The sequence below is a fragment of the Malaclemys terrapin genome, chromosome 16 (genome assembly GCF_027887155.1).
Source record: "Malaclemys terrapin pileata isolate rMalTer1 chromosome 16, rMalTer1.hap1, whole genome shotgun sequence".
NCBI lineage: Eukaryota > Metazoa > Chordata > Testudines > Emydidae > Malaclemys > Malaclemys terrapin.
This window is the reverse complement of record NC_071520.1, coordinates 16,125,830-16,140,436: the sequence shown is the minus strand read 5'-3', so window position 1 is coordinate 16,140,436 and position 14,607 is coordinate 16,125,830. Positions and strand designations below refer to the sequence as shown.

At 41.2% G+C, this 14,607-nt stretch overlaps 1 protein-coding gene across 2 annotated transcripts; it reads left to right on the top strand.

Moving 5' to 3' along the window:
- The first annotated feature begins 316 nt into the window (after positions 1 to 316).
- On the top strand, positions 317 to 12,714 carry UFD1 (ubiquitin recognition factor in ER associated degradation 1). 2 transcript variants are annotated; one of them, XM_054006559.1, is made up of 12 exons: positions 317 to 608; positions 2,475 to 2,607; positions 3,370 to 3,402; positions 4,011 to 4,132; positions 4,508 to 4,638; positions 5,335 to 5,407; positions 6,499 to 6,567; positions 7,297 to 7,362; positions 7,730 to 7,777; positions 9,828 to 9,916; positions 11,488 to 11,569; positions 12,590 to 12,714. In XM_054006559.1, the coding sequence occupies exons 1-12, from the start codon at positions 606 to 608 to the stop codon at positions 12,662 to 12,664; spliced, it is 924 nt and encodes a 307-aa protein (XP_053862534.1). In that variant the 5' UTR covers positions 317 to 605; the 3' UTR covers positions 12,665 to 12,714. The 2 variants fall into 2 exon arrangements, with proteins under 2 accessions (XP_053862534.1, XP_053862535.1); XM_054006560.1 differs by lacking the exon at positions 317 to 608 and having other exon boundaries at positions 2,497 to 2,581.
- The last annotated feature ends 1,893 nt before the right edge of the window (positions 12,715 to 14,607 follow it).

The following is a 14,607-nucleotide window of genomic DNA, read 5'->3' as shown; positions in this document are numbered from 1 at the left end:
ATGGGCCAATCCACACGAAGTCCTCCTGGAACCGCCATTTTGTTTGTCAGTGTACAGCGCCATTTTTGATATGGGCAAGATCAGCCCCACCGCCCCTCATATAAGGTATAAACAAACCATCGGCTATAAAAATATAACTGTTTCAGGAGTGAATGGGCAAATGAATTATTTAAAGAAAAAACTATGTTGACGCCTGTGAAGTTCCGCCTTCCGCCCTTTCCCAAAATGGCCTCAGCGGAAGTCACTTTACTTCCTCAATGGGTGCGAGTGTAAACACGTTGCATTCTGGGAAATGTAGTTTTGTCGGGACAGTGGGCCAAACCCCCCAAACATTTTTCGCTCCTTTGCTAGCGATGAAAGAGCTCATTTTTGCTGGTCACATTCACCGCTGCTAAAATAGCGCCACGCCAGCGGAAATTAAAGAGTAGAGGGGCTGGGCTACGGGATTTCCCCCTCCCTGCTTACCATTTCCCTCAGCCAGACGATTTCCTGTGGGGGAGGGGAAGCAGCCGCTGTATTGATCCTTCTCCGAGCCGTCTAAAGGGGCTTCTCTGGTGTCCCCTGCTGAGATCGCTGAGAAAGGGGCAGGAACAACCGCCGCCAGGATGGTAAGTCCCTGAAGGGATTCTTGGGTGGGTGTCTTAGAGCTGGGGGGGGGAGACGGGGAAAGCTGCGGAGTCATCCTGGCTGGATTGTTTACACGGGCAGGGAGGCGCTAGGGGAGCAGGTACACACCAAACACCCACTGCTCTGCGAGAGGGTCGGGGTTTGTCCCCCTGGCTCTAGGGCAATGAGGGGGACCCTTCGGGATGTCTGTCTGGGGCATATGTAACGCCCCCCCCCCTCCCAGCTGAGAGGAGAGATTTTTAAAGCCCTCTCTGGAACGCCCCCCAGCAAAATTTTTGTTCCCAAGTAGGGTGACCAGATGTCCCGATTTTATAGGGACAGTCCCGGTATTTGGGGCTTTTTCTTATATAGGCGCCTGTTACTCCCCCCCCACCCTCTGTCCTGATTTTTCACACTTGCTATCTGGTCACTCTACTCTCAAAGAGCAGAGAATGGCTTCATAAAGCCCCCCCCCCCAATTTAGTGTCCCCACTCACTCACAGATGGTTACAGTGTGGGGTATGAGTAGTAATATATGGAGTAATCTTAAAGAGTTTACAATCTGAGGCTCCCCCATCCCTTATGGGGGGGGAGGGATAGCTCAGTGGTTTGAGCATTGGCCTGCTAAACCCAGGGTTGTGAGTTCAATCCTTGAGGGGGCCATTTAGGGATCTGGGGCAAAATCAGTACTTGGTCCTGCTAGTGAAGGCAGGGGGCTGGACTTGATGACCTTTCAAGGTCCCTTCCAGTTCTGGGAGATGGGATATCTCCATTATATTTTTTTTTTTTTTTTTTTTTTTTTTTTTTATCCTGTGTGATCCTGGGTATTTCCTGGGAGGTGCTGACTCAGCGTTCTCCCCTACCTTTGATTTACAAGTGAGGATGCTACCCCATTGGATACCTAGGAATGATTGTCTCTCAGCAATGATGAAGACTTCAATCTGTGTTTATCCATAGGCTATATGCACTGTCATCTCTTTAATCATTAAAATAAAAGTGCAAGGGTACAAAAACATCCTTCTGCCACCCCTGTGTTGAATCTCTCTTGTCCTGTGCTGAAGAGTTAAAGAAATGACAATCACTTGTATTCCTTGTTGAATTTAAATTAAGAATCTGTACTGTACACTTGCTGCAGCACTGCGCAAATAATCGGTTTTTAGGTGTATGCTTATTTCCAAATTGAAGTCCATGTCTGTTCTACAGTTTGTAGAATCAATCAAAATTGATTGTGGTGATAAATTACAGATGAATTTTCACTTTCTTATTTTATGTGTTTCATTGGTACATATATATGTCTAAACCATATTTATATTAGGAAAAATAAGCACACAGCATTGATTTAGATCAAGGGTAGGCAACCTATGGCACGCGTGCCGAAGGTGGCACACGAGCTGATTTTCAGCGGCACTCTCACTGCGCAGGTCCTGGCCACCAGTCCGTGGGGCTCTGCATTTTAATTTAATTTTAAACGAAGCTTCTTAAACATTTTAAAAACCTTATTTACTTTACATACAACAATAGTTTAGTTATATATTATAGACTTATAGGAAGAGACTGTCTAAAAATATTGAAGAACAGGAGTACTTGTGGCACCTTAGAGACTAACAAATTTATTAGAGCATAAGCTTTCGTGGACTACAGCCCACTTCTTCAAATGTATTAATGTACTTCTTTAAAATGTATTACTGGCGCACGAAACCTTAAATCAGAGTGAATAAATGAAGACTCGGCACACCACTTCTGAAAGGTTGCTGACCCCTGATTTAGATGATTGCAGTGGAGAACAACCTCCTGAAAAACTTAGTCTGCAGGTGTTTTAGTAAAGTGGATTGATGTTTGCTAACACACTGTCACTTTTCCTCCACCAGTTTTCTTTTAATATGTTTGATCATCCAATTCCCCGGGTTTTCCAGAACCGCTTCTCAACCCAGTATCGTTGCTTCTCAGTGTCCATGCTTGCAGGACCTAATGACAGGTCAGATGTGGAGAAAGGCGGGAAGAGTATGTGCATGTTTTTTTTTTAATACTGTTGAATGCTATATGTGAATGTTCAGTAGTATTGTTTATGGCAGGTAGTTGCAGAAACAGTATAAGGCCACAAACATAATAAAGCATGGAAGCTTATTGATGGCTTTGTGACTTGAGTTAAAAGCACTCTCAGATTAAATAAATACTCTTCTCACTTTAATATCGTTTAATTGATGTTGGAGTTCCTGATTTACCTACAAGTAAATTAGAAGGGCCACTATTTTTAAAAACAAATGGCTTTACATGTCACTAATAAAATAAGCCATTTAAGTGAATAAGATTTAAAAATCTGCTGTCTTCACCATGTTTTTTCCTTCCTCTTTAGGCTTCACTCAGCTTGAATAAGGAGAATAGATTTGTCCGCTCCACTTTCAGGCTCCCATATGTTAGTCCAATGCTGTGTTTGAATTGTCAGCACTTTGGTTGTTTAACTATAACCAAATAAAATGACTTTTGGGAAACATTTTTGTTAGAAAGTTTTACAAAACCGAATACACTAACTTCTCCCATTTGCCCCACTCAGAATCTACATTTTGGATTAAAACTACCAGATATTGTTTGTCTAGATTGATTCCAATAGATTTTGTAGCTCACAAAGTCGGAACCAGGGTAAAATGCTGGTTAAATGCCGGGTAAAATGCTGCCAAGAAGGAATGATAAAACTGTACACTGCATTTGCTTTCCGTAGCCATGCTGTTCCTAATCTTACTGTAACTTTCTGATTAATTTCTGCAGTAATTATGCCACCATCTGCCTTGGATCAACTCAGTAAGTATTGTTTATTCTACTGTAAGAACACTAGAAATATTGTGCTGTATATATGTGTAGGCAAACATCAAAAAGTGCTCTATGTATCCATTAAGATATGGTTTAAATCAAGATATACCAGGAAAATCCATATTGAGGGTAAAAATTGTATGTTTATTTGTCATAGGGTTTAATTTTCCCTTATCTACGCATAGTTCAGATGCTATATATGTATATATAGCTATCTCATAGAGCTGGAAGGGACTCTCTGAAAGATCATGGAGTCCAGCCCCCTGCCTACACTAGCAGGACCAAGTACTGATTTTGCCCCAGATTTTTAGATGGCCCCCTCAAGGACTGAGCTCATAACCCAGGGTTTAGCAGGCCAATGCTCAAACCACTGAGCTATCCCTCCCCTAGGCTGACAGTGTGAGCTTTCTAGAGCTGCTTGACACTGTATCAACACTTGCATTAATGAAATGATCAGCCTTTATTTTTTTGATGGTTGCAAATAATTTGGTGCGTTTGCCAGGATATTGGCTCATTCTCTTGCTAATATTCAGTCTCCGGAACTTTATAAATGTGCCATGAGTTTTATAACAAATTGTATCTTTTTCCCCTTCTGCCAGGTCGACTTAACATTACGTACCCTATGTTATTTAAGCTGACTAATAAAAATTCAGATCGAATGACGCATTGTGGTGTGCTAGAATTTGTGGCTGATGAAGGCATTTGTTACCTTCCACATTGGGTAAGTGGCCTTACACCAAACTGACAGAATTAAAAGTATAGGATTAGTGTGGTGTTGGTTAATATTAAAGTAGAATATTTGCTGAAATTGCATTTCAGTTGCACAGTCAGCACTGTTTAGTGTTTCAGTCACAGCTAAAGCTTTCCTCTAAGTTAATCAAAGTAAGTTGCTGCATGTACTACGTTGTTACTGAGACATAATAAAGGACCAAGTTTTTCCTGTAATTATACCCAGTGCAAACCCACAGAATTCAGAGCAGAATATGGCCCAATATATTTACATATTCTCAAGGGAAGTTCCATCTAAAAGTTGCCTGTTTCTGTTGAATAGATACTGGTATAGTGTCCTGTCTTTGTCACCAATGTTTCTTTGCAGATGATGCAGAACTTGCTTCTGGAGGAAGGAGGCCTGGTGCAGGTAGAGAGTGTTAATCTTCAAGTGGCTACTTACTCAAAATTCCAACCACAAAGTCCAGATTTCCTTGACATCACCAATCCCAAAGCTGTGTATCCTTTCACTTCATCCCAGAAGAAGCAACAGAAGGGGCTTTGGCACTAGCTTACCCTAAACAGGGGAGGAAAGGCTGGGGCAGCTTTTCAAGCACTGTTCATGTACTTCCAATACCGGCTTATTGTTACAAGTGCCACCTCTGAAAACGAAGAGGTAAGAAAATGGAATCTGGTAGGAGCCAGAGCAAGTGAGGAGAGATGTGAATTCCCTGCAGGAAGTGTAGCATTCTTCTAAATAAAGGCCTAATGAAATGGGGCCAAATCCTGTAGTCCTTGCTCAGGCAAATAGTCTTTGCACCAAAGAATAAAAGTCTAAAGTAGGGAATAAAGGATTTTTCCTTAAAATGACTTAATGAGAGCTGCTAGGTACTTGGCACATCTAAAAAATCAGGCCACTGCTTCAGGAGACAATTTTTTAAAAAAATTCTTGGCCTTTATTTTCCAGACAGTCTGAATAGGTAAATTGTGGTCTGGAACATGTGCCTTGTTTTATTATCTAGAGAACTTTATTGGGTTTCCCTAAGAACATCTATAAGGGAGTTGAATGCCTAATGCTTGTTAAACTGTCCATGGTTCTTATATTTTAAGTCACATGTAAGATAGACCTGGAACCAGAAAATATGAACTTGTTGATGTATAACTTGAATATTCCACTGAAAACAACCATACAGTTCTTCTTAACATAATTCAAAGATTAGAAAATGCTTTGAGAAACTTTGCTTGTCTAACCACCGGGGATGTTATTGCCATCAACTACAACGAGAAGGTACGGTATCTAATGTAAATAACACTATCTAACTAAACCTGTGTGCGGTTCCAGGAAACATAAATCCCAACTCTGCATATGTTTTGCATGGAACCCTAAAAAAACATTTATAGAATCACATCATTTACAGATATTCCCATTTGAGTGTCAGTAGTAGCTGAACACAGGACACACCATGTGTTCAGCTTAAACCACCACCCTGGTCCACCCATTTTTCTGCACATATGCGTAAATGGACACTGTGGGAGCTAAATGTCAGGAGCAAATAGACCCAGACAGGAAAGATGTAAGAGTTCAGAAAACAGCCACAGAGGGACTTTAGCCATCTCAGGGAGGCAGGTTCATAGGTGGGACCTTACCCAGGGCCTTGTGTACCTCATGGCAAGTGGGATCCAGATTTTCAGGAGCTACAAATGCAAAATTCTATAGTAGCTTCACCTACATTTTTTTAAAAAGGTCTTGAATGAATAATGCAATCAGTTCAATAGCCTTGGTGCTGGTCTTAATATTAAATTCTGACCTCTGACCCCTTTGATTACTGAACAACTTTTACATTTTCAGATTTTGTTTCTGGGCGAAGTATTTATTTGCCAGGTTTCAGCTCAGCTTGGATAACTTATGGGTAAATCATAAACATTTCAGACAAAGGATTATTAGGAGCAAAAGGGATTCTTAGCAACAGTAAAACTATAAAGGACCATTTTATTGTAAATTAGTACAAGACTGTACATATATCCTACCTCACCCCAACTTGGAGCTGTTTTTTGGAAACTGGAAGTCAGGAGATAACTGGCCTCTGACCAAATAAATCCCTCCAGCTCTATTGAGGGGCAATGAAAATCTCTAATGTAGAAGAAGTCTTCCATTTTGAAATATAGTCATGATGGTGGCAGCCAGAGGCCCTGATCTGATTGAAGCCTTGTTGTGCTACATGCAGTACAAACATAGAGGTAGACACAGCCCCTGATCTGAAGAGCTTATTGTTCATTGAAACTAATGCTCTCTGATGTGAGAATTTCGCCCAAGTTTCTTTAATCATTAATTTGCACACTAAGAGGAACGGCTTTATATTATACATGCTTCTGTTTCAGATCTACGAGCTTCGGGTAATGGAGACCAAACCTGATAAAGCTGTGTCCATCATAGAGTGTGATATGAACGTAAGTTGAAGTCTTTGTGGCAGGATCTTTCTTTTCACTTAAATTATTCTTTTGAGAAGGGGCATCTGATCATGACAATGCTGCGTTACAGAAATATATTTATGCTGTGGGACAGGTGAGCATTCAGTAATACAGATCTTGTAACCATAAGTGAGTTGCAAGATGAAGCCAACAGGTCATATACTAGGGTTTCCCACTCTGACTGAAGCTATTCCGGGAGATTTTTTTCCCCAACGTGACGTAATATCATGTCCTTAAAATAGCCTATTAAAATCTCCTGGATTGCTTTCAATAGTCACCAGGAGTCCAGCCATTCCAGGCCAATCCTGGAGGGTTGGCAACGCTATCATATAGGCACCTACGACATAATCCCTGTACAGCCTTACTTGCAAATTGTTCTCCTGGGCACTTTGTTTTATGTACTTATGAAAGATGCTGGTCCATTTGACAGCCTGGAGACTGAAAACAGCCGCAGTGTGATGTTCCATGCCGCCCTGCCAGCATGTTACAACCATGTGTTGGAGAAGCACCTTTTAGAGATGAGTCTCCCACATTCCAATTGTAACATTTTTGCTAAATGAGCTTTTTTAAAAGATCTGTTCCCTCTAGTTCAAAATAGAATGGTAGAGTTTGTAGAGATTTTAGGGATGGCATATGATGATGATAATTAAAAAAAAATGTGGATCTGTTTTAAAACAAAACAAAACACTTTTCTTGCTGTAAACACAGGTGGATTTTGATGCACCTTTGGGATACAAAGAACCAGAAAGACACACACAACCTGAGGAGAGCACAGTAAGTTAAGTTCATTCTTCTTCTCTACAGTGTATTCTCTCTAGTTGACTTCTCTTCTTACAGTGGCTGTTATGGAGCAAAGATCACTAATGGAAGACTCTTTCTGAAAAGGTCTTGAGATCAGACAGTTCAGCCATAAATTTTATTTCCAAGATGCTCTTGCCTACATTTCTTTTCCTCTCTTACCCCACCATAGAACAACCTATTTCCAGGACAAAAACTTTGTCAAAAAAATTCATGTTCAGTGAACTGTATAAAATACCTGTAAAACTTTCATTCTGTAGGAAATCCATGAAACCCTTCAAGTTAATGTTGCATAACACAGAATGAATGTAATGAAACCGCTTGTTTCTCCTCTGCGTCCTAGGACGTTGAAGCAGACCACAGTGGCTATGTGGGTGACCTAGGATTTCGTGTAAGTATCTTCTTTTGGTCTGGTAGTGTTGAACACTCGAAGCTTGTAGGCAAATCGATCAGCTGGGAAGGTGGAAACACATTCCCCGCAACTGCACAAATCCAGTTCCTTTGCTCAGGGCTTCTCTTTTACTTAGAAACAAAGATGCAGAGCAACCGAGTGTCACCACCTCAGAGGTTTGTCTTAGCCCTCATCTCAGGACTCCCCAGCCTTTCCCAGCTGAGGCTTCCCCCAGCCAGCTCCTGCTTGCTGCAGGTGTTTCCTTCTCAGAACTTCCAGGTGTGACAGGCCCCTTTCCTGGCCTTGGGGCCTCCTTTTCTGAGGCTAGGCTGCCTCTGTTTGTAGCAGATGCTGCTTACAACGTGTAATCACATGACAGCCTGGCCTTGGAACACTGAGATGTGCACATGCACCCTAGGACCAACACTAGAGCCCTGTGATTTTCACAAATACAAAATAACACAAAATAAAATGAAAACTTCATCCTGGAGCTGCTGTGTCTGTGGCTTCTATCCCACAAGGCAGGTCCGGCTCCCTGTGCCGGGCATTGCAACCTGGTGGATGAGGTCACAGCATCACTCAGATTTGGCCCAGCCACCCCTCTATCATGATTTGAGTGAGTGGTGTTGCGACCTGGTGCATGGGGTTGCAGCGCCACTCAAGTTTGGCCCATTCACTCTTCTGTCATCATGTCATCCCCAGAGTGGGGAGCTGGGCCCAGACCTGTGGGACAGGAGCCACTGCTGCAGGGTGAGCTCGCTGTGCGACCCCCCTTCCCACCGTCTGCAACCTCCAGCCCCGCCTCAGGACCTCCCAACCCCTCCAGAGGCAAACATGCAATCTCCCCCTCCAGCATGGATAAAATGAAGTAATACAAAAGTTAAAAAAAAATCTTAAAAATGTATTTAAAAAAAATAAATTTCACAGGGTGCTAATCACCTTGTTACACATCCCAAAAGAAATGTATAAGATTCTGTGAAATAGGTTTTCACTGCAATGTATTTTCTCTGGAGTTTCTAATATATAAATACAGCAGTAACTTGTGTTCTGAATCCATAGTAAATACAGTATTACCACTCAAGACTCCGATGGCTTGTGAGTAATGGAAGTAATACTTAAGTATCTAACAGTACCTGAGGGAAGTAAATTTTGTTTGATAAAATGTTATCGGGAGCACAAACTAGGCATCCCCTCTGGACACTTGCTTAGCACAGAGTAAAAGTTTCTTCCATTGTAAATGTCATAAAATGATGGACTGACCTGTGAAACAATCATGCTTTTGTAGTATTCATGTGTTTAGCCATTCTGAGATTCACCCACATTCATCTTTAAGCCAGTCTGACATTCCATCCAGTAGTGTGCAGGGATCTGTGCACATTGTAAAACAGACTCCCATATATACTTTTATAGAGGTACTCTTGCAAATTACATGCAGTTAATGATGTGGGAGAATTTCCAGTGTTCTAAGCTAGGGCACAAATCACAGCCTATGAAAAATCACTGCCCCTGGCCTTCAGTCTCTGTCCCAGTCCAATTGTCTAGACCCTGTATTGTAGTCACTGTCCTTTCAGTCAAGGAAGGGCAGTTTAGGTTGGACATTAGGAAAAACTTCCTAACTATCCGGGGTGGTTAAGCACTAGAATAAATTGCCTAGGGAGATTGTGGAACCTCCATCATTGGAGATTTTTAAGAGCAGGTTAGACAAACACCTGTCAGGAATGGTGCAGGGAACTGAACTAGAAGACGTCTTGAGGTCCCTTCCAGTCCTACGATTCTATAAGCAGTCAATGCTATTTGATCGGCTGGAGAGGTGATGGTGGGTGCTCTCTACTGTTCCTGAGGAGCCAAGTGATGGGAACTGAAATACCATTCTAAGCTCTTGCATGGCAGTGCAGAATACTAACATTAGTCCACTAGATCAGCACCAATCTTGAATCAGGCCTGTGCCCATTTTAGCCTTTTTAAAAAACAAAAACGCATGCTTGCAGAGCTCTTCTTCAACAATAAGGTGGAACATGTGTAGAAATGACTTTCTGCTTTATACCTGTAGGCATTCTCTGGCTCTGGGAACAGGCTAGATGGCAAGAAGAAAGGTGTTGAGCCTAGTCCCTCGCCAATTAAACCAGGAGACATTCGAAGGTTAGCCCATTTCATTCAGGATTCTACAGGTGGAAGGTCAATGTTTGAGCAGAATGAATCATTCTTGATGTATTTGTCTGCTTCTATAATATCAGCGAGATCCTGATTTCCCCAAATGTATTTTATTGCCAAATATTTTATATATGTTGCTTTGAGAGTTGTGAGATAAATCACATGGACGTAGATTTGTAAAGGTATTTAGGTGTTGCTGCTCTCAGCATTGCAATGAACGCCTAACTGATTAGGAGCCTATATTTCATTTTCAAAAGGCATTTAGGCACTTGAGTATAAATCCCATCAACTATCAGTATAAATACTTTTACAAAACTTAGCCATGGTCTTGTTTTGTTTCCTGACAGGATAATTGCACAAGCATTTCTAAACAAGGCAGATTGATTTAACTCAGGGATCGGCAACCTTTGGCACATAGCTCGCCAGGGTAAGCACCCGGCTGGGCCAGTTTGTTTACCTGCCGCGTCCACAGGTTTGGCCAATCGCAGCTCCCACTGGCCGCAGTTCGCCGCTCCCGGCCAATGGGGGTGGCGGGAAGCGGCGGCCAGCACATCCCTCGTCCCATGCCGCTTTCTGCCGCCCCCATTGGCCTGGAGCTGTGATTGGCTGAACCTGCTGACGCAGCAGGTAAACAAACCAGCCCAGCCCACCAGGGTGCTTACCCTGGCGAGCTGCGTGCCAAAGATTGCCGATCCCTGATTTATCACAAAGCCATGTAAATCACCAATTTTAATCAGGATTTAAATGAGCAAGCAGGAAACCTTGATTTAAATCCTCAATTTTAATTGTGTTGTGAATCTGTACTTTTAGTTATTTTCCTAAATATTCTTTCTGCAACTGCAGAACAGGCCACTGCTGTCAGAAGCTGGCTTAGCACTTCAACAAACTCTGGTTCCAGATGCTTAGCCAGTGATTTCCACCAATTCAGTCGTTTGACTTTCTTTAAAACTTGGCAACAAACGTGCTACTTAATATTATTTTTTGTATTTAATTTAAATTATTTGAGTAGATTATAGTGAATTTAGGCCTTATTCTGTTATCAATTTCAAAATTAATTTTAAATAGATTTATTTTTAAACTGTATTTATTTTAAATAAAAAATATCCAATTTAAATTAAAAAAAATCAATTTTCATCCACCCTGCTTCTGAATTAATACTCACTATAGTAATGGTCCTACGAAGATGAGTGCATCCAGCTTCGGCCTTAGTTTTCCACATATGCTTGTACCAGTAAAATCCGATCCCTCATGAAAAGGGCAGACATGATGCATGCACATGGCTGCAGACAACTTAACTAAAATGAATCATCACAGATATTTCTTTACAACATTTGCTCAGCTCTAGTAAATAAATCTATGGTCTGATTCTGATGTGCTAGCAAAATAATCCTAATGACAGCTCTTCAAAAGGAATGGTTAGGATGACACTCAAGAAAAACAAAACAAAAAACAACAAAAACTATAGAGAATAGTCCTTGCTATTGTTTGTCACATTTATTCCCATGACAAGACTCTAAAGGTTTATTCAATACCTTAATATCTCAATCTTCCTTTCCCAGAGGAATACCCAATTATGACTTCAGAATTGGTAGGATCACATTCATTAGAAATTCACGACCACTAGTCAAGAAAGTTGAAGAGGTGAGTAGACCTCTGTACCTTGCCGTATTTGTAGAGAACTTAATACAGTGGAAGTAACAGTTGTTGAAGGGGTCTGCATTGCTAGTGGGCCCCAACTCCAGCAAACCTGCTCGAATACTACACTTGTTGACTCTGATGCTGCAGACCCATCTGAGATCAGAACAATGAAGAAAAAATATGCTAATGATAAGTGTTATAAATCACTGAAACCTAGTTTAAATAATTTTTTAATGACATGAGCAAAGTTCCCTTCATGGAAGGCTTTTTTAGGGAATATTGTGGTCCTTGATGTGTGGCTTCCATTCAGCGTGTGATCCCTTATCTCATGATAAATCTTCAACAATGGGGACTATTAACTGTTGGGCCCTTCTCTTCCACCACAGGGTGTGAGTAACTCCTAGTCAAAGCAGTGGGAGTTATTTGTCCCCTGTGGGAAAATTGGGCCCCTGTTTGTAGCACAGTAACTATTGTGCAATCAACCAGGTTTGCCACTAAAAGTCTGTATGATCGCATTTTAGTGTGATGGATCTTAATCTCTTTTATCTCTGAAATGGTGAATAACAGGGGGGGCAGTTATTGGCAGTAAAAATTAAGAGCTTCTTGCTGAGCATGATCAGATCCATTGTTTAGACTCCCTGGCTTTGCCAATTCACAGCCTGTGATTGCTCATGGAGAACTTACATTTTAAAACTACTCAATGATATTGAATATGGTCTACAGGACAGAAAGCTCTGATGTTCTTATTAGCTGACATAAAAAGGTTTGCTTTGTATAAGCCTGGAGGAAGAAAATATAAAATGGAAGTGAAAGGGATTTTGAATTAAATCTACGAAAGGAACTGAAACACTAGCAACTTTTGGGGAAGGAAACTGTTTTCTGTGTAAATTATGGATGTGAAATGTCAAGAGCCAGTGCAGTAGTGCTTTTATGATGGAATGTTGTCTGAAGCAGGTCTTCTCTTTGTTCAGTAATAACAAACGCTGAACCTAAACAAATGTCTCTTCTCCCTCCTACATTCAGGATGACTCTGGCAGCAGGTTCATTGCGTTTTCAGGAGAAGGCCAGTCCCTGCGCAAGAAGGGAAGAAAACCATAAGTTATGGAACCTTTGGCAAATTGGGGAGAATAAAATAACATTGCAGTGCATTGGATCTTAGTTATTGGGTTTGAGAGGAGGGAGGCTATTGGTCATATGTAACACATGGACACTTTGGCTTTGATTTTACTTTAAAGTCAAGTTAGCAATTTAGGAATTCTAATTTTTCAATTGAAAACTAAGCTCCAGGAGCTTGTAGTGGTTATTTTGTATGCTGGAAAGAGGGGAGTTTGTTAGAGAAACCTAAGAAACAAACCCAGCAAACTGTCCTTATTCAAAAGGTCAACGTGTTTCTGCTGGCTCAGTTCTGAAGACTACATACTACTTTCATTGATATCCCCTATGAGGATGGTATCGTGTTGCTCTGAGCTTGTTAATTTTCCTTGAACATTTGTTTACCACACTTTCAAACAACCTTTCCAATGCCATGTTCTCCACAAACCAAGGCACATGTTTAGGTGGCATAAGACCTCCATAGGAGGGCTTTTATCTGATCTTGTTTTCTTAGACGTTTAGTAAGAAACCAACATAAAGAAGTCCTAGGCTCTGACAGAGAACCAAATACTTGCCTTGTCAGTTGTAATTAAATACATGGCTTCATACCTTTCTAATAGTTAAGATACAATAGGTCAGCTTAATAATCTGAAATTACAAGTGAATCAGCATCATGGGTATGTATGGTAAGGACCTGGCTTCTTGTGAGTTGTGCTGGATAACTGAGTACAGATGTCCAGCTCCCTCTTCTTTTAGAACAGTGGTGTGTTTCCCACATCCGACACAGAGGGTCTTTAATCTTCTTGTCCTCTTCCTTTATAGTGACACGATCTAGTTTGTTCAGCCTCCCTAAAAAGGGTGAAACTCTTCTTTACTCAGCTATGCCCCTTCCTCAAAGCTGCCTTAAGGCAAGGCCCAGGGGCTGTCCATGTTTGATTACTCTCAAATAAAGCAACAGACATTTAAAAAATGCACCTCAGAAAAATCCACCACATCCTGCCCTTCTCTAAAGCCAAAACACTATTTCCCTGCAATGTGACCTACACCAAGAGAAGGTTGATAGAAAAACATGCATTTTGAAAGAAACTGTGTTTTTAGATAAAAACCATTCCACATCTGCTGGCCTGTGGGAGTTGGGCTACTACCTTTATCACTCCAGAAGTGAATCATAACAAGAATGGTGTGATCATCTGCCAGAACTGGCAACCCTGAAATATATAATAGACTACAGTGAATGATCATTCACAGCCTCCTACAACAACCTCCTTAATCACATATTAGAAATTGGATATATCTATTATGTCAAAAGCAAAACAACATTTATCTCCTCACAGTGACTCTTATTGGATGAGTAAGAGTATTGGTACCAATAGCAATGGAGCTGATTTACACAGTTCAGGTGTGAAGTACCCTGGGGTGCAGCGATAGCTGGAGTTGGGGAGTTTGCTTTGGGCTCAGCTCTGTTAACCGTGTCTGTTGCATTTATAAGACTTCTCAAATCTCCTTAGTAAGGCACTTCTACCCTTCCAAAGGAGACCACACAGTCAAAGGTTTGCAACTTGTGTGTGGTTCATGAAAAACTTCATTTTAATTATAGGTTTTGCTAACAAATAATTTATAATTAAGCATATATAATAAACATTATAACAAGTTATTTTGTTTGAACTATACTTGCTTTGTAGTAAGTCTTTCCTTGTGAGGTGAATGTAACATCCCCTAGCGTGGATGTTGAATGTGTGCACTGTGGGGAAAACGTGTCTGGGGTGAGGGGAGAAGGTAGCAGGGCCCTTTCCTACTATATCAGATCTGAAGTACTTTGTTGAAATGAGCAATAGTGCAAAGTGCTTTATAACATTTGTTGAATCTTCCCTGGTGTGAACAGAGCTACCTTTCGGGCTATGCAGTCATGTGGATCCTCTCATCTCTAAGGCTATTGCCCCTCGTGGATC